Source organism: Gopherus evgoodei, chromosome 22, assembly GCF_007399415.2.
Source record: "Gopherus evgoodei ecotype Sinaloan lineage chromosome 22, rGopEvg1_v1.p, whole genome shotgun sequence".
NCBI classification, from domain to species: Eukaryota; Metazoa; Chordata; order Testudines; family Testudinidae; genus Gopherus; species Gopherus evgoodei.
The window spans coordinates 6437375-6463060 of NC_044343.1; the positions used below are offsets into that span (position 1 = coordinate 6437375).

General features: G+C 45.3%; 1 protein-coding gene and 1 long non-coding RNA gene across 2 annotated transcripts; one reads left to right on the top strand and one right to left on the bottom strand.

Annotated features, from left to right (window-relative positions):
• The first annotated feature begins 1037 nt into the window (after positions 1-1037).
• On the top strand, positions 1038-19558 carry GNA11 (G protein subunit alpha 11). The gene is made up of 7 exons (XM_030540285.1): positions 1038-1238; positions 8195-8379; positions 10490-10644; positions 12001-12129; positions 13787-13916; positions 14739-14892; positions 16969-19558. Exons 1-7 carry the CDS (start codon positions 1103-1105, stop codon positions 17157-17159), a joined length of 1080 nt encoding a protein of 359 aa, XP_030396145.1. The 5' UTR covers positions 1038-1102; the 3' UTR covers positions 17160-19558.
• Positions 2371-25176, bottom strand: LOC115638561. The gene is made up of 2 exons (XR_003997477.1): positions 24465-25176; positions 2371-3107 (listed from the first exon to the last, which is right to left on the bottom strand). It is a non-coding gene; the product is annotated as an uncharacterized LOC115638561 (long non-coding RNA).
• Positions 25177-25686: the final 510 nt, after the last annotated feature.

Sequence of the window (25686 nt, forward strand, 5' to 3'; positions counted from 1 at the left end):
TCTCCACAACCCTCCCTGCCCTTAGGCACGCATTCGCCACCCAACTCCCATCCCTCCATAACAAGCCATGTTTCTTGGGTTTGTCAGCCTGGGACCATCAACTGGAATGGACTGAAGCAGGTCCCTGAAACACACCCAACAAACGCCTCTCTCGCAGGAAGGGCAGGCTCTGAAGTCAGCCTACAAACGAATCTGCCACGCGCGAGGCCTGGCCATTCTGATAACTGCTGCTATCGTTTCCCTCCCATAGGGAAAGTCACACAGTCTTTCCAGAGGAGTTCAAAATAAAGGCGCGCTCCCCTTCCTCTGCCTGGCTGGGGTCAGCACTGCTCCCACACAGCTCCCCCATTTTCCTAGCGCTTCCCCCTAGGTGTCAGTCTACATTAACCCCTTCCTTCCCACAACCGTCTGATGGTACCTCTGGGATAGGTGCTTGGCCATCCCTCTGACTCCCCCCCCCCCCCCCCATATACCCCAGCTGGTGGAAGCAAATCCCAGCTCCCCCCCACATCTCCCATATACCCCAACTAGAAGGAAGCCCCCACCTTCCCTGCTCCCCCTTTGTCCTGCTCCTCCCCACAGCCCAGTTTGGCCAGCAGCGCCCCCCCATCCCCAGCTGTTCAGCTTCCTCCCACTCCCTCCCTCACCTAGCCTCCCCCTTTTCCCATAGTCCTCCACCATCCCACAATGCCCAGCAGCCCCACGCCCCGGCTCCTGAACGCGCGTCCAGCTCCCTCCTCCCTGCCTGCTCGGCCAACCAAACTTGCAACCTGCTCCCTCTGCGGGCCCCGCCTCAACCGTTACTAACCCCGCCCCTCCCGGCCAAGAAGAGCTTCCCATTGGTGGCGGAGGCAGTCAGTCAGGCCTTGTTTTCAGAGACAGCGGGGTAGGCTGTGCGCGCTTGTCGCTCGCTCGGCGGGGCTGAGGGGGAAGGCGGGAGCGGGTGGCGGCGGCGCAGCCGGGCGGAGGGGGGGGAGCGGTGCTAGGCCTGGCAGGAGGGGGCGCAGGGGTCCCGGGCTCGGGGGCGGGGGCGAGGCCGGGCCGGGCCGGCGGGGTCCCGGGCTGAGGAGGCCGGGCCGGGGGTCCCGGCAGCGGCGGAGCCATGACTCTGGAGTCCATGATGGCCTGTTGCCTGAGCGACGAGGTGAAGGAGTCGAAGCGCATCAACGCCGAGATCGAGAAGCAGCTGCGGAGGGACAAGCGCGACGCGCGCCGGGAGCTCAAGCTGCTGCTGCTGGGTGAGGAGCCCCCCGGGGCCGCCGCGCCAGGCCGCCCCGCGCCCTGGATCCTTTCCGTGCCCCCCACCCCGCCCTGGATCCCCCCTTCGCCCAGCCCGCTCCGGATCGCTTCCTCTTCTGGGTGCCCCGCTGGCCCCCACCCCTTAGCCCCCGCCCTGGTCCCCACAGCACCGCCCTGCTCTGGATCCCAGCCCGAGCCCCTTGTCTTCTCCCCCACAGCACCCGCCCTGCTCTGGCTCCCACCCCGAGCCCCTTTTCTTCTCCCCCACAGCACCGCCCTGCTCTGGATCCCACCCCTTAGCCCCCGCCCTGGTCCCCACAGCACCGCCCTGCTCTGGATCCCACCCCGAGCCCCTTTTCTTCTCCCACACAGCACCCGCCCTGCTCTGGATCCCACCCCGAGCCCCTTTTCTTCTCCCCCACAGCACCCGCCCTGCTCTGGATCCCACCCCTTAGCCCCCGCCCTGGTCCCCACAGCACCGCCCTGGTCCGGATCCCACCCCGAGCCCCTTGTCTTCTCCCCCACAGCACCGCCCTGCTCTGGATCCCACCCCTTAGCCCCCGCCCTGGTCCCCACAGCACCGCCCTGGTCCGGATCCCACCCCGAGCCCCTTTTCTTCTCCCCCACAGCACCCGCCCTGCTCTGGATCCCACCCCGAGCCCCTTTTCTTCTCCCCCACAGCACCCGCCCTGCTCTGGATCCCAGCCCGAGCCCCTTTTCTTCTCCCCCACAGCACCCGCCCTGCTCTGGATCCCAGCCCGAGCCCCTTGTCTTCTCCCCCACAGCACCCGCCCTGCTCTGGATCCCACCCCGAGCCCCTTGTCTTCACCCCCACAGCACCCGCCCTGCTCTGGATCCTCTCCTTCTCCTGCCCTGTGACCCCAGCACCTGCCTCTCTCTGGATCCCATTCTTTTCTCTCTTCCCCTCCTCCCCTGGATCTCCTCCCCTCTTCCCATCGTTCCCACCCTGAGTCTGGCTTTCACTCCCCTGCATCAGTTACCTTCTTCCCCAGTGATGATTGCTGTGAGCACATCCCTTGTGGCTATATGGGCAGCCCTCTGCATATGTTAAAATAGGAACTCTTCACACCCATCACATGGTTAAAAACTAGGTCCCTTTTAGGCACTACATGTATTTGTTGACAGTAATCGTGTTTATTACACTAGTCCCTGAGGCCCAACAAAGAATAGGGTCCTATTGTGCTAGTAGCCATCCTTCCTTCCTCTGTCTTAGGACCCACATGTTAACTTCTAGTCTAGTGACTCTCAGGAGGCACATCTATGCTGGCCAGACCCCCAGCTCTGCGCACCTTTTTCTACTTATCAGAGTTGACAACTGTCAGGCACTTTGCTGTTGTCCAAAATATAACTTGTGAGGAAAAACACTATAGGAAATTTTAAAAAGAAGGACATGGTAACTTCTAAACAGTTATCTTCCTTACTCATTCTAGATGTGGAGTAATTTTAATATTTAGTCAGGGGGCTGACTGGTTTGTTTGTTTTTTCTTTCATAGTGGATTTTGTGTTAAAATTGCTTTTGACCTAAGCAGAAACTTCAGCATTGAAATGACTCTTAGTCTTAAAAAAAATCCTGTTGGAGAACTCAGTTGGACCTACTGACTTATTTGTGCGTGAGAATTTTCATTACTCAAACTGGTGTAATTTATAAATTGTTGGCAGGCTTCTGGGTCTTTCATTAACATCTTTCCATGAAGGAGTCCTCTCTACCTAGTCTGGTGGTCTCTATGGTTTTCTCCCTCCTTTGTTAAATGGGGGAATTTATCCAACTACAGCTCTCAAGGTCCCTCGGTGCCATTCTTTTCCTCCCATTCTCTACTCCAGCAGGGCTCAGAGATGTCTAAACCAACCTGCAGGGAGAAATAAAGATAAGGCAAAGTAATTCTGAAGTCAAATGGAGTCATAAGAATGGTGCAGGATCAGTATTGGAACGGAAAATAGTCAGGACTAGCTCTAGGAATGGGGCCCTGCTATATTAGGATAAGGACATACCTGTTCAGATACCACACAGGTGGGATGAGTGTCATTTAAGTATATAAACAAAATTTTGTCTGTGTTCATATCTCCATCAGCATACTGAGGTGTCTCATAGTACCTCTGAGGTTCCGAGTGGATAGGGAATCAGTTCTTCTATATGGTTTTCGGAGAGATGCCATCATAAGTTTTCAAAAAGTAATAGATTACAGACTTTAAAGTTAGCAGGAAATGTAATGCTAGGGTGCAGCTAGCCCATAAGCTACTCTTAAACCATGAGGCCTATGAAAACACTAAGTTATTGCTGCTCTTTTATACATTCTGTCATGGGCTTTGTCATTTATTGTATCTGTTATTTCAAATCAAAATGGGAAGCGGGTCTGATTAAACAAGGCTGTTAATTTGGTATGTGTACTGAACTGGCATACCAGTCAGGATTTTTGACGATGTAAGGTGTCCAGTTCCAAATTCACATGTGGGTATGTCTGCATCAGCTTTCACAAGCTAAACGAGGCTGGGTCTGGCCAGGAATGACTGAATAGGAATATCTAGGTTGATGCATAGTAGTGTTACTGATTGAGTAAATGGCGCACTTTCTTCCTAGCCATTAATAGTACAGTATCCCAGTAGCATGTTAAAAGCATGTTGGAGGGGCTGCTCTCCAGGTGAAATGTAAAACCAGGTTTATGATCACTTGTCCATTTTCTTAAGGCTGAGTCTATACTAGGGAACTTTCCTTCCCCCAAATATAATTGGCTTTAAAAACCATTAATGTGAACCAGTTTTAAAACTGGTTGTACCATGATTACAGTAAGCTCTAGGAGGTCTGAACCATTCCTTAACTCAACTAGTTTTAAAACTGATTCATTTAAAAAAAAAACACACAAAAAAAAAACCCCTCAAGATGCCTGGACCCTGGTCTACAACTGGCTCCAACCTGTTTTAAAATCAGTTCAGCTAAACTTTTAAAAAACAAGTTAGGATTTGGGGGGAGACATCCATAGTTTAGACAAGGCCAAAGAATAACAGTGTTAGCCCTAATAACTGCATTCTGCCTCCTTATATTCCATTTTCACTTTCAACAGGATATGATACTCTTCACTGCCTCTCCTAAACGATTACGTAGTATTGTGCACTTTTAAGCTGCAGTCACATTAGCCCATAAAGGGGGTAGTCCTAGTGGTGGGTGAAGTTAATTTCCTCTGTGGTTCATAAAGTCATTCAGAATCCCTTGGTGTGTATGGTGCAGCATAAATGCAGATCATATTAGTTAGAGAGAGGCATTTTCTTGGTTAAGAATTTTGGGGAGGGCAGAATATATTTTAAGAGAGATCATATAAACAGTAGAGTATCAATAAGAATGTAGAGTAAGCGGAAGTAATTTCTTCCACACTGCTTTGCTGTCCAGTGTGGTGTCAGTCGGTTTATACTGAAGCCTGAATTAGAAATATTGAGTGAAAAATAAGTGCTGCTATGAGCTGGACTGCTAATAAATAGTGGTGTTTCAGTGCTTCAGTTACTGTCCACTGATACTGGGCATACATTAGTCTTTTTAATGAAGAAAATGATGTTATTTTTCTTGTGTAAAGTTACTTTGTCCCAGAAGAATATGAAAGTAAGCATTGGGTGCCATTGACCTAACACATGAGTTCGTTTTCAAATGCATTTGTCATCAGCAACACTTATTATAAACTATGTGGCTTTTATGGGTTGACTGAAGGAATGATGAGCTCAGATTATTCCCTTGTCTCAACATTATCATATAAAAAAGGTTATTACATTCTTATGAACACAGGAGACTATCCTCACTTGTGTTTTCGGTGTTCCATAACAGTCATGGTGTGTATATTGTTGAGGGACCGAAGCCAAGCCAGGAGGCGCGTATTTAGAAATGGAAGGTCAGGGGTTGTGCATTTGATCTCTTGTGTGCTAGAATAAGTGAACCTAAGTTAGTGATCTGGTGCTGAAGTTTGTATTACAGTTGCATCATCAAAGTGCTTTGAGACGCCTCTACTCTTTGTTGGTTACTGTGGTAAAAGCACGAGGAAGTGTTTCTCACCACAGTGTACTCAACCGCAAAAGATTTCACTTTCTGATTTGTTTTTTTTGTGTGTGTGTGTTGTAACTTTCTAGAGGAGACCAAGATAGCTAGTTAGTGGCAGTTACATAATTTATTTTAATGTTCAGTAAATGGAGACATTAAAAAGCCTAGCAAAATTTGCAGACTTCTTTTCTTGCTCTTTTTGGTTTGGTGTTTGTTGTTCTTTTTTCTGCTTGGGTATTTATTTGTTGCCCTGCAGAATAGACATAGGAACTTCAGAATCTACTCATAAGGCATTAATGTGCATTTGTGATAAATGAGCCTCTGTCTTTATACGTCGAACCCCCCTGATTTCTAGTTGGAGATCTGATGGTTCATGTTGCTGAAGCCAGGGATTTTCTATTCATTGTGTCCCTGAATCTGGAGAGTTGAGGGATTTGTCACCTTCCTAATATTTCTTAAGATGAGCGTGCACCTGGGTTCATTACCCTGGTGATCTAGTAATACACAAGTCAATATAATCAGCAAAGCTCCATATTGAGGCAACTTTTTGTTAAATGCACATCAACTGCAAATCTGAGAACTTCCACAAGAGCATTCTGTAGAATGAAAGTACTATTTCTGGAGATTGGACAGTGTACAGTTGCTCTGTGAAGGAATTAGCTGCAGACTGTGTAAGATGGCTATGGGGGGACAGTCTGTGGTCAATCCTTACAGCTGATCAGTAGCCTTATAAATGAATACATGCAGAAGAGGCCACTGGCGAAAACCCGTTCTCCCCCAATGCTAGTTGGGTCTTGATTGTGACAAGGCTGTGTGAAGCCTTTCTTTGTCCACCCTTTCTCCCTCACATTTACCCTGCAAGATAAGAAAGTTTTCACTTTGTCCCTTTCTCTCTTTATTTTCATCACTGGATTGTCACCTGATGCAGCTTACATCTTCCTAAGCCCCTAATGGCAGGAATGTTGATCTGCCCACCTGACTGTATGTACAGAATGCAGATTTTGAAAGAGTTAGGGATGTATGAAACATCCAACCAGTGCAAATCTACCTTGCCTTCACAAGCAGGTATTAAAACAGTGTAATGAGGGAGGCTTGTACTATGTGATGAGTGGTGTGTTGTCTGCATTGTACTTTGCCCAAGCAGCACTTGCAGCCAGGGCTGGTGCTACCATTTAGGCAGCCTAGGCAATCGCCTAGGATGCCAGAATAATTGGTAGGTGGCATTTTGCCGGAGGGGGCGGCAGGCAGCTCCGGTGGAGCTGCCACAGCGGTGCCTGCGGAGGGTCTGCTGGTCTGCGGCTCCGGTGGAGCTGCCGCAGTCGTGCCTGCGTATGGTCGGCTGCTCCTGCGGCTCCAGTCAACCGCCTGCAGGCATGACTGCGGCAGCTCCACCGGAGCCGCAGACCAGCAGACCCTCCGCAGGCACCGCTGTGGCAGCTCCACCGGAGCCGCGGGACCAGCGCGCGGGGCGGCGAAATTGCCGTCCGCCTAGGGCGCTTAAACCCCTAGCGCCGGTCCTGCTTGCAGCACAGCCTTTTTGGTTTCAGAGCACATTCTTGCCATCGCTTTCTTTTATTGGAGATATTAGCCATTAGTGCTTGGCTGTGTTGAAGCAACACTCACTTGAAGTCTAGTTAATTTTAAAGTCTATAGTTTAAGATATTGCACCTACCACAGAGTCTGCAGAGTCTTCAGAGTCTTCACTGCTGCTGTGCAAGAGACTTGCACAAATGGGGGAGACTGACTAGGCAAAGTATGTTGAATGCCACAGTGTAACAAACAGAAGAAACAAGGTAGACTCTCAAATCTGTGGGTTAAAGTAATCTTCAGTGTTACTTGGAACAATAGTAGGTAAAAGCTTTTAGGCAAAAGAGTAACTTTTCCTAAAACTTTAGCAGTCCTCTTGCCAAAATTAACATCAGCCACCTATCTGCTTGATACCAGTTGCATCCCTCTTACTTAGCCCCTAACTGATAAAGGATGACTTTGTCCATTTCAGCAGGGGTAGAGATTGTTAGTTCAGATGTTTGCGGCATCTCAACTGTGTCTGAACTCTTTATTTACTAATTCCTGCTGTTTGGCCTGCTGGTCTGTTTTTCTTTTAAAACTCTGCTCGGCAGTAGAGATTTGAGATTTCGTTTCCTTGTCCCCTTCACAAGTTGTTTCTCATCCTAACTTCTGAAGATAGTGATCACAAATTAATCCAAAAAGGATTACCGCTTCACATGATTGATTTTTTTTTTTTACTTATATATATATTTCACTCTGAGAGAATGGTTTCAGGCCACTGAGAAAAAAAATGTGGTACAGGTAGTTTTTTGATCCCTTCTTCCTTTCAGAGCTTCTCTTTCTAATATATCTTGTTTATATCTAGTAAGGAGATGTCTAGATTGGGTAGGGAAAGAGAGATTGTACTAAAATAATGAGAATTCTACTGGAGCTTTCATGATCTAACAGCCTTCCCCCACATCCTTTGGCACCCCAGTTTGTGTAACATACTGATTTAGGAATATATCAGGGAGTTTAGCTGGAGCTGTGATTATAGCATCAAGCTGAATTGTATGGTAATAGGTCAGGTGTGACTGACTGACATGGCTTTTTGAGGCAGGATATGTGGGAGTGGCTGTAATGTAAGATTTGGAGTGAATACCAGAATTGCTTTAAGCCTGTCAAAAAGAACAAGTGCTCTTTCCATCATGGTCAGTTAGGCTTATAGTTGCCGTCAGATGGGCCCACCAGGACCACTATATAGACTTCCAAAAAGGAACTGGAGAAGTAATAATCAGTGGAGTAGATCTACTTGGATACATTAATAGGTGCAGTGGAGTAGGATGCAATAATAGCTTTACTCCTTCTGTACTGAACCTCATTTGTGATCTCTATTGACTTTTTCCCTTTCTTTGGTCTCTTCATTTTCAGGCACTGGGGAAAGTGGGAAGAGCACATTTATCAAACAGATGAGGATAATTCATGGCTCAGGCTACTCTGAAGAGGACAAAAGGGGCTTCACAAAGCTGGTGTACCAAAACATCTTCACTGCCATGCAGTCCATGATCAGGGCCATGGAGACCCTGAAGATCCTATATAAGTATGAACAGAATAAGGTGAGCCAAATTGCAGAGTTCCAGCGAGCCATCGCTTCGTTGCTTGGTGGATTTGCTTCACCAGTTCATATTTGTCTGAGGGTTTTTTTTTTAGGGCACAGCTGTAGGCTCTTGCCCTGTATTTGTGCTGCCTTTGTACTATATCCACTACCTGTTCAAACTTCCTGGTAATTGGCCCCATATGGCAGTTGTATCCTCCACTGCTTCTGTGGTACTATGCCGCTCTGTGGCTTTATTAATAGGGATGTCAGTAGGGAGTGTAACAGTTTTCATTTGGCTAGACGTGTGTTCTACTTCTGTGAATTGTCCCACCTAAAAATTTCTAGGGGCAGGAACTGATCTGCACCCACCTCACAAAGACCAAAGCATTTTGAAGGTGCTGGGCCCTTCTCTGTATGACAGGTGTCATTACCGAATGCCAGAGAGTGCATAAGGGAGCTGTTGTAGATCCCAGAAGATTATGCTATTAGAGTGACACCTACTAACAGCTGCAGATGGAGATCTGTCAAATTTTCCTTTATTAACCTTTTTTTAAGGATTTGTAACTCAACACAAACATTTATTCTGGGATGAAGCTTGATTTACATGATTTTGGAAACTTTTGGGCTGGCTTTAAGGTGTATGAGTGCAGATGATTTTTAAGTGTGTAAGTGTCAAGAACTTAGATGTTAGTATGCTCTGCTGTCTCAACACTTAGTGGATTTATTTTTCAAAATGAAATTGTGAATAAGTTATACCAGGTGTATTGTAGTTGCTGTATTTTAACTTTTTAAATAGCCACGTAGGAACTGGGAGGCTTTAGGGGATTAGTAGTAGGGTGTGGCACCTTTCTTCTCTAGATCATTGGTCCAAATTGAGGCCTAGGTCAGTATAGACCTGAAGATATCACTGTTAAGTTAGGGGAGAGGGCTAGCCCAGTGGTTTGAGTATTGGCCTGCTAAACCCAGGGTTGTGAGTTCAATCCTTGAGGGGGCTACTTAGGGATCTGGAGCAAAATCAGTACTTTGTGCTGCTAGCGAAAGCAGGGGGCTGGACTCAATGACCTTTTGGGCTCCCTTCCAGCTCTGAGATATGGAGATATACTTATATTATTAAATGGAAAAAGAGTTGAAGGGCTCAGATGAGTTCTTAATGACCAGGTATCACATCTGCCTCTGCCTCTAACTGGCTGTCTTGTTTGCATTCTCAACAGAGGGGCCAAGGATTGAATGGTTCTTGAAGGCAGAACTCCCCTTTGGCCTTTAGAAAGAATCTGTCTGGGCCAATGCTGAGGCATGGGTGTGGTATGAGGGTGCTTGCATTACCCATGTTTTCTCTAGGGTGTGGTTAAAGGACTCTAGGGGCTATAATCTGTCACCTTCCACGAAGGCTTAATGTACATAGGAAAGCAAACTAGATTAAATTCTCTCTTTGAAGATAAGTATAGTGTGGGTGAACAGAAATTGCTTCTCATTGCATCCAGAAAACCCTTAGGAATTGCAGTGTTGGGGTGTGTGTAGTAGCTGTATTAATACAACAGGCTGCAGTGATGACTTCAGTCCAGCTGCACTTTGTGGTGTCAGTTTTGTTCAGATTATCTTTTTCCTCCTCCATAAAAAAGAAGCCTGGATTATAGCAGACTGCAGTAAGGTCTCCCACACTCTTAAAAATGTAGGCTAAAAGCAATTAAAGCCTTACAATGAAACACTAGGCAGCTACATTCTGGTAATAAAATTGACTGCACTCCCCAATCAGGCAGTTTGGGACTCCATGCTCTCAGATATGTGCTTCGATTTTGGTGTTTCTGAACAGTGGGTGACTTTTATGCTCTAGCACAACTTGGTAAGTTAAATTCAGAGAGTCTGACGTTTCTGTTAAGGATCATGTGATGCTTCCAGGAGCTTTTACAGATGTGGCCGATTCTGAGAATATACAATTTTCCTTTTAACCTGTTGGAGATCTAAGTACAAATTGAATGGATAATTTGTAGATGTCTAGTCTGCCCACTCCTGTCCTGTTGCAGGTGATGTAAGCAGCTTGACCAGCATCCACGATGTAGCATTCCTGGAGCCCTTGCAGGAGGATCTAGGTTTAATGTATGCTTACTTGTCTTTCACACTTCTATCCTCAGACCAATGCACTGCTGATTCGGGAAGTGGACGTAGAAAAAGTCTCAACCTTTGAGCAGCCATATGTAAGTGCAATAAAGACATTGTGGACTGACCCTGGAATCCAAGAGTGTTATGACAGGAGGCGAGAATATCAGCTCTCCGACTCAGCTAAGTAGTAAGTACATAAGCACTCTGATGCGCTGCTGGATATCATGGCCATGTTGGCTAAACAAAAGCTTCCAAAAACTTAGGTGGTGTCTACAGATGCCTGAATATGGTTATCACACCGCAAACTGGTGCTGCTGTCTTTCTTTTAGTTTTTGTAGACTATCCTCTTTCCTCCTATTACTTCACCCTATGATATAGGTGTACCTATCTGCTAATGATTTAGTCTGGTGGGGTAGTCTAGGCAATGTGGGTGTATGTTCTGGGTTTGAACTGTAAGCATATACCTCCCTGCCTCTTCAGTAACTCTAGTTCCAAACAACTGTTATCACCGTGCTTTTTTGATTCTGGTTTTGTGGCTTCATTTGTTACACACACAGAGCTCTGGTGGGAGCAGGGGATGGGATACGGTTTTAGTACTGGAATGTCTGGAAAATCCATACACTCTTGTAGCACCACCAGCTGCTTTCCACGAGTTCTGTTGGGTGATAAATGGAGCTGTTCACACCTCTGTCCCAGGATGCACAGGTGGCTATGCAGTGCCCACCCAGACCATCTCTGTACCCTGTTCCTGGTTCCTACACAGCAGAAATGCCACTTTCCCCTGTTGACTTAGTCTTATGGAGCCATGGGTTGGGAGTAGGGGGGCGGGGGAGGATCAGGATTTGACATTTGGAGCTGTTGCAGAATGTCTGAGCACATAGAGACTCTGGAAGATGGCAGTGCGTTGGGTCAGGTACAGATTTTTTTATAACCAGAAGGGCTAGGTAGTTCATTTTAAATTAAACTAAATTCCGCAGTAAACATTGGAAATGCCAAGAGCCATCCTATAACAAGGACTTTTTATGGCACTGATTTCCAGAGACCTAGGAGATGGTAACGGTTTCCTGATTCTGTTGCCTTCATGCGTTTCATTTGAAGCAACAGGTATGAGAAGAGCTGCTTATATCTGCTGCTTTGCACATGGCCTCCTCTCTTCCCTTGACTGAGATAGAAATTGAATGTTTGGCTGTAACTTTGTGAGATGTAACACGTGGCAGTTACTACGTCAGAAGAGATTCTAGGGACTTGCTGTCAATTGATAGGAGACAGTCATCGAAATGTACATGTGGAGAAACCTATTAAGCCTCCTTGGGATTCAGTGAAAGGTTGTTCCCTGAAGTATGACTTCCAGTACTTGGTCCTGTCCCATTTTAAATGATCCTAGTGATGCTGCTAGCAGTCAGATTTCTTTTGGTGTCCTTAACTTGTGTGTGGAGGGAGAGAGGAACTAATGGCTATAATATGTTGAAACCCCCATGAGTGTGAGCTACAGTCTAAGGTGTTTTTTGTTTGTTTGTTTGTTTCCTTCATATGCCCCTCACAGCTACCTTAGTGACGTGGATCGAATCGCAACCCCAGGATATCTACCAACCCAGCAAGATGTGCTACGGGTTAGAGTTCCTACAACCGGAATAATAGAATACCCCTTCGACCTAGAGAATATTATTTTCAGGTACTGGAGTGGTAGCACATGCTATACCTGCTCTCTCAAGTGGGACTGAACTGGGGGAGCACTACTCTTGGATCTTTAAACTACTGATCAGGAGTATCCATGTTCTTAGCTAGGGAGGATTTAAGTGTATGTTTGGGAAGGGGGGGATATTCTGTATGGTCTCTAAACATGGTATGATTAAGTTGATTAAGGGCATCTGAGTGAGAGGAGTTGAAATCAATGGCTTCTGGGAATTGAGGAGGGTGTTGGTTAAATGGAATAGTTTTGGTATAGACTTGCTGATTCTATCCAGAGAACCTGAAGTGAGTATACAGCTGGAATTGTGGCTCCTCCTGTGATGTGTTAACATGCTGGCATCTGATGAGTACATAACAGCTCACCAGCCCATTGGACAAACTGTTGGTAGCTTAATCCACCAAAGGAAAAACTAAGCCTTCTTCTGGCAACACTGGTTTGAAACATAACCCTTTGCAAGAAGTTCTTCTGTCTTCATGCATTGTTGAGGTTCTTTGATCCATATGTTTTTAACTCTGATGAGAGATCCTGCTTTGTCTGTACTGATTCTTTTGTGTGTGTTCTCCAGTGTGTCTTCCGAAGGCGCTCTCCTATGAATAGCGTGTGCCATCAGGATTTGACTGACTTCTGCATCATATGTTTATCTGTAGGTTTATCTGTGCCTTTATACAATCTCCAAATAGACAGTACATGCAGAGGCATGATAACATGTTTGCTACTTTGCAACAGGCATTCTCCTTTATTCTATCCAGATACTTATCTGATCCATGCTGTTATAGCTTCTAATGTAGATGGGGGAAGAGTGAAAAGTGGTAGAAAAAAAGACTAGAAACCTGGACTTGGGGTTCAGTTCTTAGCTTTGCCATACCCTGAGCAAGTCACTGTCTCTGATTTGTATTCCTCATCTGTGAAATGGGAATAACGCTCCATTGAGATATAGGGACTGGACTTGTTTGGCTTTGTGTTATAATTTTTTTTTTTTTTTTTTGGAGATCCATTTATAAAAGGTGCAATAGAAGTGAGATGCAGGTGTAATATAGTGATTCAAATACAGACCCAGTATCCTGATGGTTTTTCTTAGGCATATGGTGTGAATGTGTGGTTGACTGGGTTTTATGCTTTGCCTATGGATTAGCATAATTCCATTCAGCATGATGTCCTGGGGAAAGCCAAATAGTCAAAGGAAATCCTTAACCTCAAACTTTCTCTCACAATCAGAAGTTTTAATATGAAGCCTTAATATCAAAATGTAAATAGCTTTGGCTTTTGGTAGAACAGGATTTGAATGGATTTGCCATAGTTTCTTTTCAGTCTCCATAGTTCAGGGTGATGGATGAGCCTGGTTCCAGAAGCTCTGCTCAGTAAGTGAGGCCAGGATGCAAACAGGAATGAGGATGCTTATATTTACTGTCAAACGTGGAGGTGGCCATGGAATTAGCATTCAGAGAACTTCCTGTTACGCTGTGTGAGCACAACTGCTCATAGAGGACACATGTTACTGTATCCTGATGCCTGCTTCGCTTGGGGGGAGAAAGTTGTTTCTCTCGTTCATATCCTAGTGCTTTGGGTGCAGGGAGAGAAGCTCTTATTGATCTTTGACAGGCTATTGCTTTGATAGATTGTATGTCTTTCTCTTCCTTAGAATGGTGGATGTTGGGGGTCAGAGGTCAGAACGAAGGAAGTGGATCCATTGCTTTGAAAATGTGACCTCCATCATGTTTTTAGTAGCCCTTAGTGAATATGACCAAGTTCTAGTGGAGTCTGATAATGAGGTAAGCCTGAACAGGAGTAGGCCCTAATGATGAGAGGAAAGTGGGGAGGGTCTTTCTGATTTTCTTGGAGGTTGGTACTAAACTGCTTGGTGCCAAGAGAACTGGAACTTGAATTAGTAGTAACTGTTGTTTTTGGCCTTCAGCTTTTTCCACTACAAAGAGAGAACCTGGGGCTAAATGGGTCATGGCTCTTCTGGAAACAGGGTACAAGATTGTTTCTGCATTGTGCATTTCAAACTTTCTGATGTCAGTGGGAGTCCCACATCTTAGATTCTCTGCATCCCTGATGAAAAGCCCTCAAGATCTTGTACACGTTCCTTTTTTCCCTTCCGTGTTAAATTTCCCACCCTAGATACCTTGTATCATGGCAACCATCTTGCCAAATAATGGCTAGTCTCTTTGAGAACATCATTATAGTGCCTTGACCAGCTAGAAGAGCGGCTGTTAAGCAGCAGCAAGCACTCGATCTTGTGAGCCAACACATACCTTTGCTGGGAACAAATCTTCATGACCAGAAGTTGATCCCAGATCTACCACATGATAATGAAAGGCATTAAAATGACTTGGGCCAATAAGAGGGCACGTTGACTGGCAAGTAATTAAAACCAGCCAAATTAAATTCAAGTCAGTCACAGATGTTGCACTGGTTTCCTACGTACGCGCTCCACTGGACCAAAAGTGAAATGGGACAAAGGTTTCCACACAGGACATCTGCGATATCTGGGGTGATATGGATGGGTTCATGTTTCTAGGATCAGAGATGGCCAAGTTTTCACAAATGAAGGTTTTCGGTGTGTTGATGTAATTTATTTCTTGCATCAGAACCGGATGGAAGAGAGTAAAGCCCTTTTTCGGACCATTATCACCTACCCATGGTTCCAGAATTCTTCAGTCATCCTCTTCCTCAACAAGAAAGATTTGTTGGAAGACAAGATCCTGTACTCCCACCTTGTTGACTATTTCCCAGAGTTTGATGGTAAGTGATTTTTAAAGAGGATCTTTCAAACTAGAATGAACCTTCTAAATAAGGGGAGGGAGAAAACAACAACAAAATACTTCACCTGTGAGATTTTTAATTAGGTATTAATTCATATGTGAATGGGCTTCTGTTTGCTGCTTTCTTCTGTCTGATTTACAGTGAAATCATGCTATAAAAATGAATGTTACAGATTCAGGGCTGAATTTGTTGTAGAAATACTACATTGTGTAGAAATACTTTTTTAATAAAGAGCAAAAGTGGCAAGTAAATTTGAATATCTTGATCTGCGTGTAACTTGTCAATTCAGACAGAAAAAACAGCTGCAAGCTTTTCATAGATTAACAATTAAAGAAGCTGCCAAATGTCACTAGAAACATTGCTTTCCGTAGGTCTGTGCATGGATCTGAGTTGAGCTGCGATTATTTTGATTTCAGGGTATTAATTTCCGTACTTGAAATATACATACTGGTGTAGAACTTCTAGACCTGCAAGAATTTAGTGGTAGGAGAGATGGAAAACACCAGTTAGACCATCAAACCCCTGCTTCTGTCAGAGCAGGGTGCAGTCCCTTCACATAGGCTAATTTGTGGACTGGTCAGATCATCCAAGTCTTTTTGATGTTGGTGTTGAAAAGCGTCAGGCAGGGTAAAATCCCTGTCCATCTGCTATTCCCAACTTTGGGCGGATAATATCTTCATGATGCAGGGAAGCTCCCATTTGGGGTTAAGCTCTTCAGCATAAACAGTGTTTTCTGTAACCTCTGATCTGCATCCACTAAATTGGATGATGCCAACTCTATATGAGATTGAAGGTATATGGGGGACAGGAGAATAAAGTCAGACAAGTTTTTGTTTTTTTTGTGTTTTTTTTCCTAAGACGTCTCCTACCAACTCTTAGCCCTTTGAGACAGCTGAAAACTGCTGTCTGGGTAAAGGGAGAGCCATCTTTTTTTTTTTTTGGTTTGGGCCACAGCTCACTGGCGCAGTTGGAGAATCTTCTTTCCCCCTGAAGAAATTTCTTATCTGTTCAGTCTTCTAGGCAAGCTGCTTGCCTCATTATGGGCTTGTAACAAAACAGGTCCTAATTAGTCTTCTTTCCAGCCCTGGAGTCTTCTGCCCCCTGGTGTCAGGAAGTACTGACATCTCTGAAGTCTTTATTTGTGGTAAATATTAAGAGGTTCTCACACTATTCTGAAGATCATTGGTGGTCCATGGTGAATTTATGTCTTCAGCTGCTAAATCACAGTAGAAGGTAGCAGAAAAATATGTGAAATGCTTTCCTAATATTACTTTTCCATATAACCAATTGCTGTAGCTGCCAAAGGATGCTGTGTGATTTTTGAATGTGAGGTGGTCGATGATGCTCTCAAGGTGTGGGGCTATGCTATGGAAGCAATGTGAGAACACCAAGCACTTCAGATAGACACCTGGTGATGCTCTGTAGTCTAAGGAGCTACTAGTGACATAAAATGAACACTGACTGCAGCTGCAGTTCATAGCTCTATAAACTGGCTCGTCAAAGAGTAAATGCTACAGGTGGTGGTCTGAGGTTTGTTTCTTGATTGGAATCTGATTTTGTTAGGCATGCAGAAATAATGGGAACTAGATCTTGTGCTTCAGGGCATGAGATGATTACTGCAGAGGTCAGGAAGAAATCTACAATCCTCAAGATCTGCATTATTGTACAATTGACTAGGTATGTTACAGGAGAAATTCATTTACATCTACTATTTGCCATTTTAGTATAGTGGTCCAGGTGGACTGTTCTTCTGGCAGTCTATGTCATATTCTGTGTTTCACAGATCAGAGTCTAAAGCAGCCTCTCAAAGCTTGTCATAGCTTGATATTCTGAAGCTTAAAACGCACTTACTAGGATTTGACCAGTTAGTATTAGGCATAAGATGTTCCAGATTCCATGACCGAGGGAGCTACATTTCTTCTTCTCCCGTTTGGTCACATAACCTCCTACCCTTGGGGTGGGGGATGGAGAGAAAGCAAACTAGCAGTTCTGGGGTTTCAAACCAAGTAATGGGCTGTGCACAGTGTGGTTTACTGTTGCCTTTGTTTGCTGCAGGCCCGCAGAGAGATGCTCAGGCAGCCCGGGAGTTCATCCTCAAGATGTTTGTGGATTTAAACCCAGACAGCGACAAAATCATCTACTCTCACTTCACATGTGCCACAGACACGGAAAACATCCGATTTGTCTTTGCTGCCGTCAAGGACACCATCCTACAGCTCAACCTGAAGGAGTACAACCTGGTCTGACCTGCTCTGCCCCTTGCCCCCTTGGGGGGCCTCCTTGTGAAGAAAAGACGACAAAAGAAAAATTTAAAAATTACAGGAAAAAAAAATCTTAATTTTTAATGATGTAATGATTGCAAATTGTCTGATCTGTGGAGTGGCGAATTTGCTCAGTGTTATCCTGGAGTCTCATGTCTCTGTCCACAGAGTAGTTGATTTCATATTTTTAACAAATTGCTTTTATTTCACAGTTAACGGGGGGGGATACACCTCACTCTTCGGCACCTTGTTCACCTCTTAATTTTTGCCTAAGCCAAGGCAGCCTCATCTTGGGCTTCACTTTGTCACTTAGCCGCTTTTATTTCCCTTTTCATTCCCGTGGTCTATATAGAGATCTATAACTTTTCTGGCCAAGATTGTAAATTCACTGGACTGTGGGAGTGTGAAATGCTACTGGTCCCTTTGCCTTGTGCCATAGGGTGCCTCTGGTGTAATTATTAATCCTGCTTGCTTTTTGTTCCCAACCTGCCTTCCCCAAGGACACGCCCCATGGGTCACTGTGATGAAATGTTGGGGAGGAACAATTGCTCTCCATCTATAGCAAAAACCCCACAACAATAACAACAACAAAGCCATCACTTTTCCATTCTTTGTACCGTTTAGTCTGGGTTACTTTTTTTTTTTCTTATCAATTATAAAAGATATGGAGACTGTGATTATTATTATTATTTTTTTTAAATTATTGATGTTCTATACATAGTTTGCTACATATTGCTGTATTTTGTTCATGGACTTTCAATGATGGGAGCTCTTGGAGCAATAGCTGCTGAGCCTGGGGAGAAGTGCCTGACTGTATTATTATTATTATTATTATTTTTAAAAGTAGGCTCAATTTATGGAAAGAAACTTACACTCCACTCAGAGTGAAAGGCATCAAGTGAGCGACTTCTCTACGCAGCGAAGATCAGAAGCTCACTGCGTAATTTAAACACCAAATTTTTCCGATTGAAGACCTGAGGTGTCACATGCCACGCTTGGGTTCTCTTGCGTGCTGTGAACAGCAAGGAAATCCTCATCACGTTTTGTGCCAGCTGTGTGCATTTGTAATGGTGCTTCATTCCTGCCCAGCTCGCAAATTGCCTAGAAAGGACCAGAGCTGGGTGACACGGACTCTGGGGTGTGGGAAAGATTCTTACTGCTTGAAAAGATTGTGAAAAGTTTTAGGGGGAGTTCTATTACCATTTTTCTGTTTGTGCTCTCCCTGAGACAGATGCTGCTGTGGTTTTTCTGTAGAGGAGCATGGATTCTCTTTGGAGCACTTGCACAGATATTTGCTCCAGAGGTGCAGGGTGCTTGATAATTGAGAGTACAGCAGCCACTTTTGGATTGTATTGCTGAAGTGAGAATTCTGGGATGAGATGGACAGCAGGCTAGTACAGGGGAAGGCAGCTGGGTTTGTTGATACAGGTGTTACTCAGAATGGATTCTAGGTGCCAAATTGAATTCCACTCAGCTGAGGGCTTCAAGCCCTTCTGTCTCGTTTTATAAGCTTTCAGGTGAGTGAGTAAATGTACCAAAGCTCTGCTGCCTCTTGATCTGCCTAGTGGAAGACTGCAATGGCAAGGCAAGCAGTGAGTAAGAAACAGTGGCATCTGTCCCACCTATGGACATATGTGAAATACAGGCAACACTAATAGTTCTGTTACAATTCCAACGAGTAGCATTGGGTCCAAATTCTCTGGATAACCCAGACACAGCTTCAGTTGCTTGTAAGGCTAACAAAGGCGCTAATCTCCCAAGCTGCACGGTTGAAGGGTGTGTCCAATATTTTGTTGTCTCATTTGTAGACTGAGCACTACATCGGTGTTTTGCACAAAATGTAATGAAATTGAACTGCCCCAGATGCCTTTGATGTGTAACACTAAATCTGGAGTTCACACTACGTCCAGTTGTTCTGTTTTAGGGCTCCCTTGTGTTTTCCAAAACCGGAGAGGGAAGACTGCTGTATTTCACAGAGCACTACAGAAGAAATAGAGCTTTTGGAGATGCCTGGCCGTGTCAGAGACCTGGTATTGCAGTAATAGCCTTGGGACCAACAAGCAGAGAACCCGGGTCTGGCTGAGAGTAGGGCAGCAGCTGCTTGTAGAATCGCTACATTCCTGATCCTGCCTAATGTTCAGGAGAAACAAGGGAGGGATTCTCTCGTATGCCAGACAGCTTTGCACCAGTTTTACTGCTTTTTTTGTCTTTATCCCAAAAGGATCCTTTTTGTCGAAAGTGTTCTGTGAAGAGGATTTTATAATTGTCTTGGGTCTATTCTAAATGCCATTCTTCTGGAACATATGGTGTGCCAGTCCTGCTTCCCTGATTTCGTGAGTGGTTTGCACTGCATCCAATTACCGGCGGTGGACCTGGCGCTAAGAGATTCAGAATCTTGAAACAGATGTCCCAGAGGTTCCTTTCCAAGGTTAATGATGGTGGCACTTCCCACTTGAATCTGTGTGGGTATCATCCCTCTACCTGCCAAGAGAAGAGATGTTGACCTGGCACAGAAGGAAGGATCTTGCATCATCCATTGTGTAGAACAGAGTGAATTTGTTTAGCTGTGATGAATTCTGGAAGGATTTTGGACTTTAGTAAAGGTTGGAGCACATGCTGTTTACCCTCCTGCTCCGTTGCTTGGCATAGTTATTGGCCTAGTCACCAGTTGGGCTTGAGGGTAATTGGGTGGGGATATCACGTCAGGGCTGTCCCACAACATGTTTCTGAAATTTCATCTGTCCTAGAGAAGGAATAATTCAGAGCTGTGCACAGAATCCAGAGGTGTCTGGGTTGTAGCATAGAAAAGAAGGCAGGGGGATTAGCAGGCCCTGCATGGCGAGAGATGTCATCCTGTTTGCCGCTGCCTTGGATTGTGAAGCATTCTTGCAGAACCAGCTCTGCTTTGCATCTCTGGGGGCAGACTCCACAACAGATGCCTGCTCTAGTGAAAGTGCCAAATCGAAAACCAAACTTGCCTATCTCATCCTCTTCAGTGATAAGGCTGGTCAGGATTTCCCAGGAACGAGGGAGTGAAGCTCAGGACAGAAGTCTGAGATTCACGTGTAAAAATCCCGAATCTTAGGCTGAGGAAACAGCCTCTTGGCCAAGCTCAGTTCATAGCGCACTTTCTTTTGTCCTGAAGAAACAGGCCTACTCCGAGTCATCCTAAACTTTACAGTGGAGAGACCCATGGGGGGGAGGGAGGTTGGGAGAAGATCGTCCTGATTTTCCTTGCATTGGCGTCCAGTTTCATTGCATCATTCCATAAGGATCAATCATATGGTGAGCAACTGCCCCTCCCTGTTCCAGCCCTACTGCCTATTTCCCTTTCTCCTGGAATCGGATTCTTTGGTCTGATGCTGCTGCTTCCTAGTGATGTTGGCATTACCTTCAGCTACGGGGTTGTTTTTTTTTTCCACGTGTTTTATTACTTGGTAATTTTTTAAAATGTGCTTTCAGAGTGTGCTGACCATCGTATTGTACTATACAAACCCAGGTTGTTAGAGTCCAGCAGAGGTAAAGTCTGTAATGCAGCACCCAGTTTTAAAAGTATGGTTTGTGCCAATGCCCCTTCTTTAGTAGTGCCAGAGACTCTTTACAAGTGCCAATGTGGTGGAAATTATTTGGTTATACTTGTATATTATAGGATCCTGATTTAAACAATTTAAACATCCTATTTAAAAAGATGCTATATAAAATGCTGTTTTTAAACCTTGTCATTTGAAATGCATGTATTGTTGTGCGTGTTAGGGTGGGGGGAGGGAATGGGGGAGGGGAAAGGAGTTTCTGAATAAGCTGCCCAGTGCCAAGGTCCATTCAGGCTCCAGACTCTTCTTTTCCAGTCTAGGAGTGTGACGATTTCTTGGAACAGTCCTACTCTGGCTCCTGGGCACTGACCCTTATTACAGAAATACCTGATGGAAATTGATTTTCATATCTTTCTCCTGAAATAAATTCTCTGTTTGAAATTGGAATAAATTTTGTTCCTAAAACCTGTTCTGGTGATGTTTGTCTGCTACTCCCCTCCTCCCACCCCCAGTTGGCTGAGTAACTTTTTTCCAGCAGGTGGGAGCTGCCTCATGTGGGTGAAGGAGCCGCTTGAATGTTCTGACCTTCTGTAGCACCATTTATCTGCAGGAGACGTAGTTATCCCTATTTTACAGCTGGGGATGCTGTGGCACAACAGTAAAGTGACTTGCCAGGTGTGACAGAAGTCTTTGGAAATGTGAATAGAACCCCCAGTGCCCTAACTCTCCTCTCCCTGAACTATGAAACCATCCCTCAGGGAAAGAGGGAGTTACCTGTATTTTGGGATTTTAGTAATCTCCAGTAAGGGCTGGTCTACACTGAAACCTTGCATGGGTTTAGCTATATCTCTCAAGGGTGTGGATATTTCACACCCTTGAGAGAGGTCCTGCCAACCTGATCCCTGCTGTAGTCCACAGTCGTTAACAGAATTGTACAGGTGAAGCTTGCAGAGACAACAAGGCGTGGCATGCACTGCTCCATCGTGAACTAGTTCCTCATATAAACATGGAGGTGTGTGTGTGTATAGGTATATATATAATCTCACAGAGCTGGAAGGGACCTTGAAAGGTCATAGAGTCCAGCCCCCTCCCTTTGCTAGCAGGACCAGATCCCTAAGTGGTCCCCATAAGGACTGAACTCACAGCCCTGGATTTAGCAGGCCAATGCTCAAACCACTGAGCTATTCCTCCCCCCTTGTAATTTCATGGCCGCTTATTAACTGAAGAAGAGTGGTTATGGGCTTAGTTAAGCGTTATACAACCATGTCTTGGGCGTCAGACCCTAGGTGCCCTTGGCTTCGCACCTTGATGTTCTTGTCCGGTGTGTTTAGTGCAAAATGTTCTATCCATGTGGAGTGAAATGCATTTCCCAGGGTTCCCTGTCTGGGTCATGCTCTCTGCCTTTTTGCAGCCGGACTACTACAATCCACTAAATATAAACCAGACTTGATGCATGGATTTCTTGCTACTTGCTCTTGAGAGATGCAGTGGCCAAGGCTATTGAGTGTATTTCCTAGCTGCCCACCAGATGTCACTAGTAACACTCAGGCAGCTGCTTGGCTTCTGTACATAGAAATGTTGGTGAGCTCCTTGTTAGGAATCCACATGCACACTCACTCACTCACTGAGGTGGAGGTGTGAGGAGAGGAAATAGACAAGGGGTAGGTAACATAACTCATTTATACCATCAGGTACATGACCGTAGAGAAAGGGAGCTTTGTTTGGCCTTAACTTTCACTTTTGGCCTGAAAATGACGTGCACATTCAGTGGGAAAGCAAAATTACCCCGGTTATGTGGGGAGAAGCTTTTCTTTTAGACTGTTACTGCTCATGGTCACTATATTACACACTCTCTAGCACAGGGGCAGGTAAACTTTTTGGCATTGGGTTTCGGAAATTGTGTGGAGGGATGGTTAGGGGAGTCTGTGCCTCCCCAAACAGCCTAGGTGTGGCCTGGCCCCCACCCCTGATGGCCCCCCAGAATCCCTGCCCTATCCACCCCCTCTGCTGTCTGCCCACTGACTACTCCCAGACCCCCCGTCCCTAATTGCCCCCTGCCCCATCCAACCACCCCTTCTCCGACCACCCCCACAACACCCCACCCTCATTCTGTCCCCCCCTGTTTCCTGTAGTCTGACCACACCCCTGCCCTCTGTTCAACCCCCCTCCACCATTGCCTGCCCCCTTGCTACCCAAGAGCTTCCAATCTATCTGAGCTGGCTTACTGGTCTTTTCTGAATAATACCTCTTCACAGCCTGTTTAGAAATCTGGGTTTAACTCAGTTTTTGCTTTGCAGTTCTCTGTTTAAAACCTTTCATCGCAGTTCTTAAGAAACCTTAACAAACAAGAGTGCCCGTCTCAGCTGAGCGGCTCACTTGTTGCACCTAATGTGTTGCTAATTCAGCCTTCTTTAGGAAAGAGCTTTAGATACACATGATCTGGTTTAGAAAGACGTTTGGAAGAACATAAGCTACTACTGGCCAAAAGAGGGCAGCATGTGCTCACAAACTCTCCAGCCCAATCCTGCTCCCATTGGAGCCAAGGTTTAAAAAAAGGGTCCTAGTTGAAGTCAGTGAAAGCGGGATAGGGCCCAGCACTGACCACAACAAAAACCGCCAATAGCTTTGATTGCAGCCTATTTTCTTCCCACCAGGCTGGCTCACAAGGCTCTTTAAGGAGTTTGAAACGTGAAAAGCTTCAGGAGGTAGCCGTGTTAGTCTGTATCCACAAAAAAACAAGGAGTCCGGTGGCAATTTAAAGACTAACAGATTTATTTGGGCATAAGCTTTCGGTTAGTCTTTAAGGTGCCAGCAGACTCCTTTTTGTTTGTGTGAAAAGCTTGAGATTACTTTAGATGGTAAATGTCTTGAGGCAGGGATTATGTTTCCTTTCTGCATGCATACACTGCCTTGCACAGTTGGGTCCTGGGATCATAAAGGCTGTTCTTATGTGACAGGGAGATGAACATTAAACAAAAGTAAAATTTCAGATCAGACTCATTTTTATCACCTTGTAACTTGAAAAAGTCAATTGACAAATACTCTTCAAAACTTGAACTCCGAAGACAAAGGAGAATGTTTGTTTATTTTTTTCCTGTAATCTGGCAACTTTCAGATCAAGTGAATTTTCTAAACCCAAAATAACAGAGGGGTTAAAATGAAGGTTTAGAATGGAAGCTGGTTGCGGCCATGGGTCAGATTTACAAAGGTATTTAGACACCCAACTCCCTTAGCACCTTGTGGTCTTTTTCTGCATCTTTGTAAATCTGCCCCCTTTTCCTGTAATTGCCCTTCTATAATTCTAGTGTTTTCTAACAATCTACTTGTGTTGGATTTTCTCTGTTGTACATTTGACCATCTCCTCTCTCTACACACTGCTGACAGAATGCGTGTGTAGTAAAATTCAAGAATTAATAAGCTACGAAACCAAATGGCCAACAGCAGGACGATTCTTATGTCCGTCCTTTCATTTCTACAAAGACTCCTCTTACTCTGTCTTATGCCTACAATTCAGGTCAACCTAGCTACATCATTCAGGTCTGTGAACATTTTTTGCACCCTGTGCAATGTACTTAGATTGACCTAACACCTCCCACCCGCCCATGTCCCCTCCCCAGCCACAGCTACTTTAGCAGAAAAATTTTCCCACTAACCCGGCTACCACCTCTTACACTGACGGAAGGGATGTACCACCCCTGCAGGAAGCCTCCACCTGGCAGTGCTACAGCAGTACAGCTGTAGCATCGTAGTGTTTCCTCACCTGTCTGACTGCCTCCTCTGCCACTGGCCCGTCCACATTGCTTGGGCATGAATCATGCTTGATGAATCAGCAGTCCAGACACCCTGTCAGATTTCTGGCATCCCTGAAGTCCCAAACTTTAATCCTTTCCTTCTGGGGAGTTGTTTTTTCTCACGGATCACTGCAACTGTCAGTTATAGGCTGATGCGGTGCAGAGTAAAGAGGAGCTTTAATTGCGAGAGGCTGAATAAGAGAAACACTCGTGTGGATGCTTGTTTGAATCTTCACCAAAATTTTGGCCTGGAGATCTCATGATGACAAGTCCTTCAACAGAGAGTCCCAGTATGGATCTGATTTCTTCCCTTTTTAAAAAATTTTTATTTCCACTGGCATTGGAAATAGGACAGGCTTTCATAATGGATCTTCTCTCCAGTTCTCGGCAAATCCAGGATACTTAGTTGTGTACCTGGAAAAATAAAACCCAAATCGAGCTGGTTCTGTTCATGGATGTCCCCATTACAAACCTCCTGCGAACGATCGGCACTGAATGTTCAATCTTGTGCTGGAGCAGCTATTGGCTAATTGGTTCATGCAGCTGTAATCCTCTTCTCCCTTCTCTGGTTCAGTGTTGAAGAACCTCACTGGTGTGCAAGGGGGGACTGAAAGCTCCCACTCTGACTGCCGGTGCTTGTCTTGGGGTTATGTATAAGACAGACCTGTCAAACCAGCCCTGTTTACTGGCAGGAAGTTCCCACGCTTATTATCTGAACGTGTAACTTAAAGACTCTTGCATTTGTATTTTTTTGTTTCAAGTTTTCGACACAGTTTCTTGACTCGCTTCTCATTTAATTCCCCACCAAGCGTGTTTCACTTCCATTGTGAACAAACAGAACCCAAACTAGCCTTGCCCTCCCCAGGCGTGCATGAATCATCACGACTGATTTCATGGACTCTCGCTGCTAGCAGGAGCCAAGGGATGGCTGGTTTGTGGGCTGCTGGTACCATTCTTACTCAAATTAAGTGATACCTTACTCTGTCCCTAGTCCCATTGAGTCTATTAGAGATACTTGTAGGGTCAGATAGTTCTCAACATGTGTAAGGGTAACACAATTTGCCCCAAGTGCCTAGAGTGAGGGTCAGTGACTGGATTCCTAGTTCTGTTGCTGGTTCTGCCAGGGACTTCCTGTGAGATTTATAGGGAAGTCACTTAACCTCAATCACTTCAAACAGAGCAGCTGAGAGG

Excerpts from the sequence above, each read along its gene's own strand:
- GNA11 (XM_030540285.1), top strand. The coding sequence starts at position 1,103 with ATGACTCTGGAGTCCATGATGGCCTGTTGCCTGAGCGACGAGGTGAAG. Across the intron at positions 1,239-8,194 it reads GCTCAAGCTGCTGCTGCTGG|GCACTGGGGAAAGTGGGAAG; the intron begins GTGAGGAGCCCC and ends CTTCATTTTCAG. Across the intron at positions 13,917-14,738 it reads TAGTGGAGTCTGATAATGAG|AACCGGATGGAAGAGAGTAA; the intron begins GTAAGCCTGAAC and ends TTCTTGCATCAG.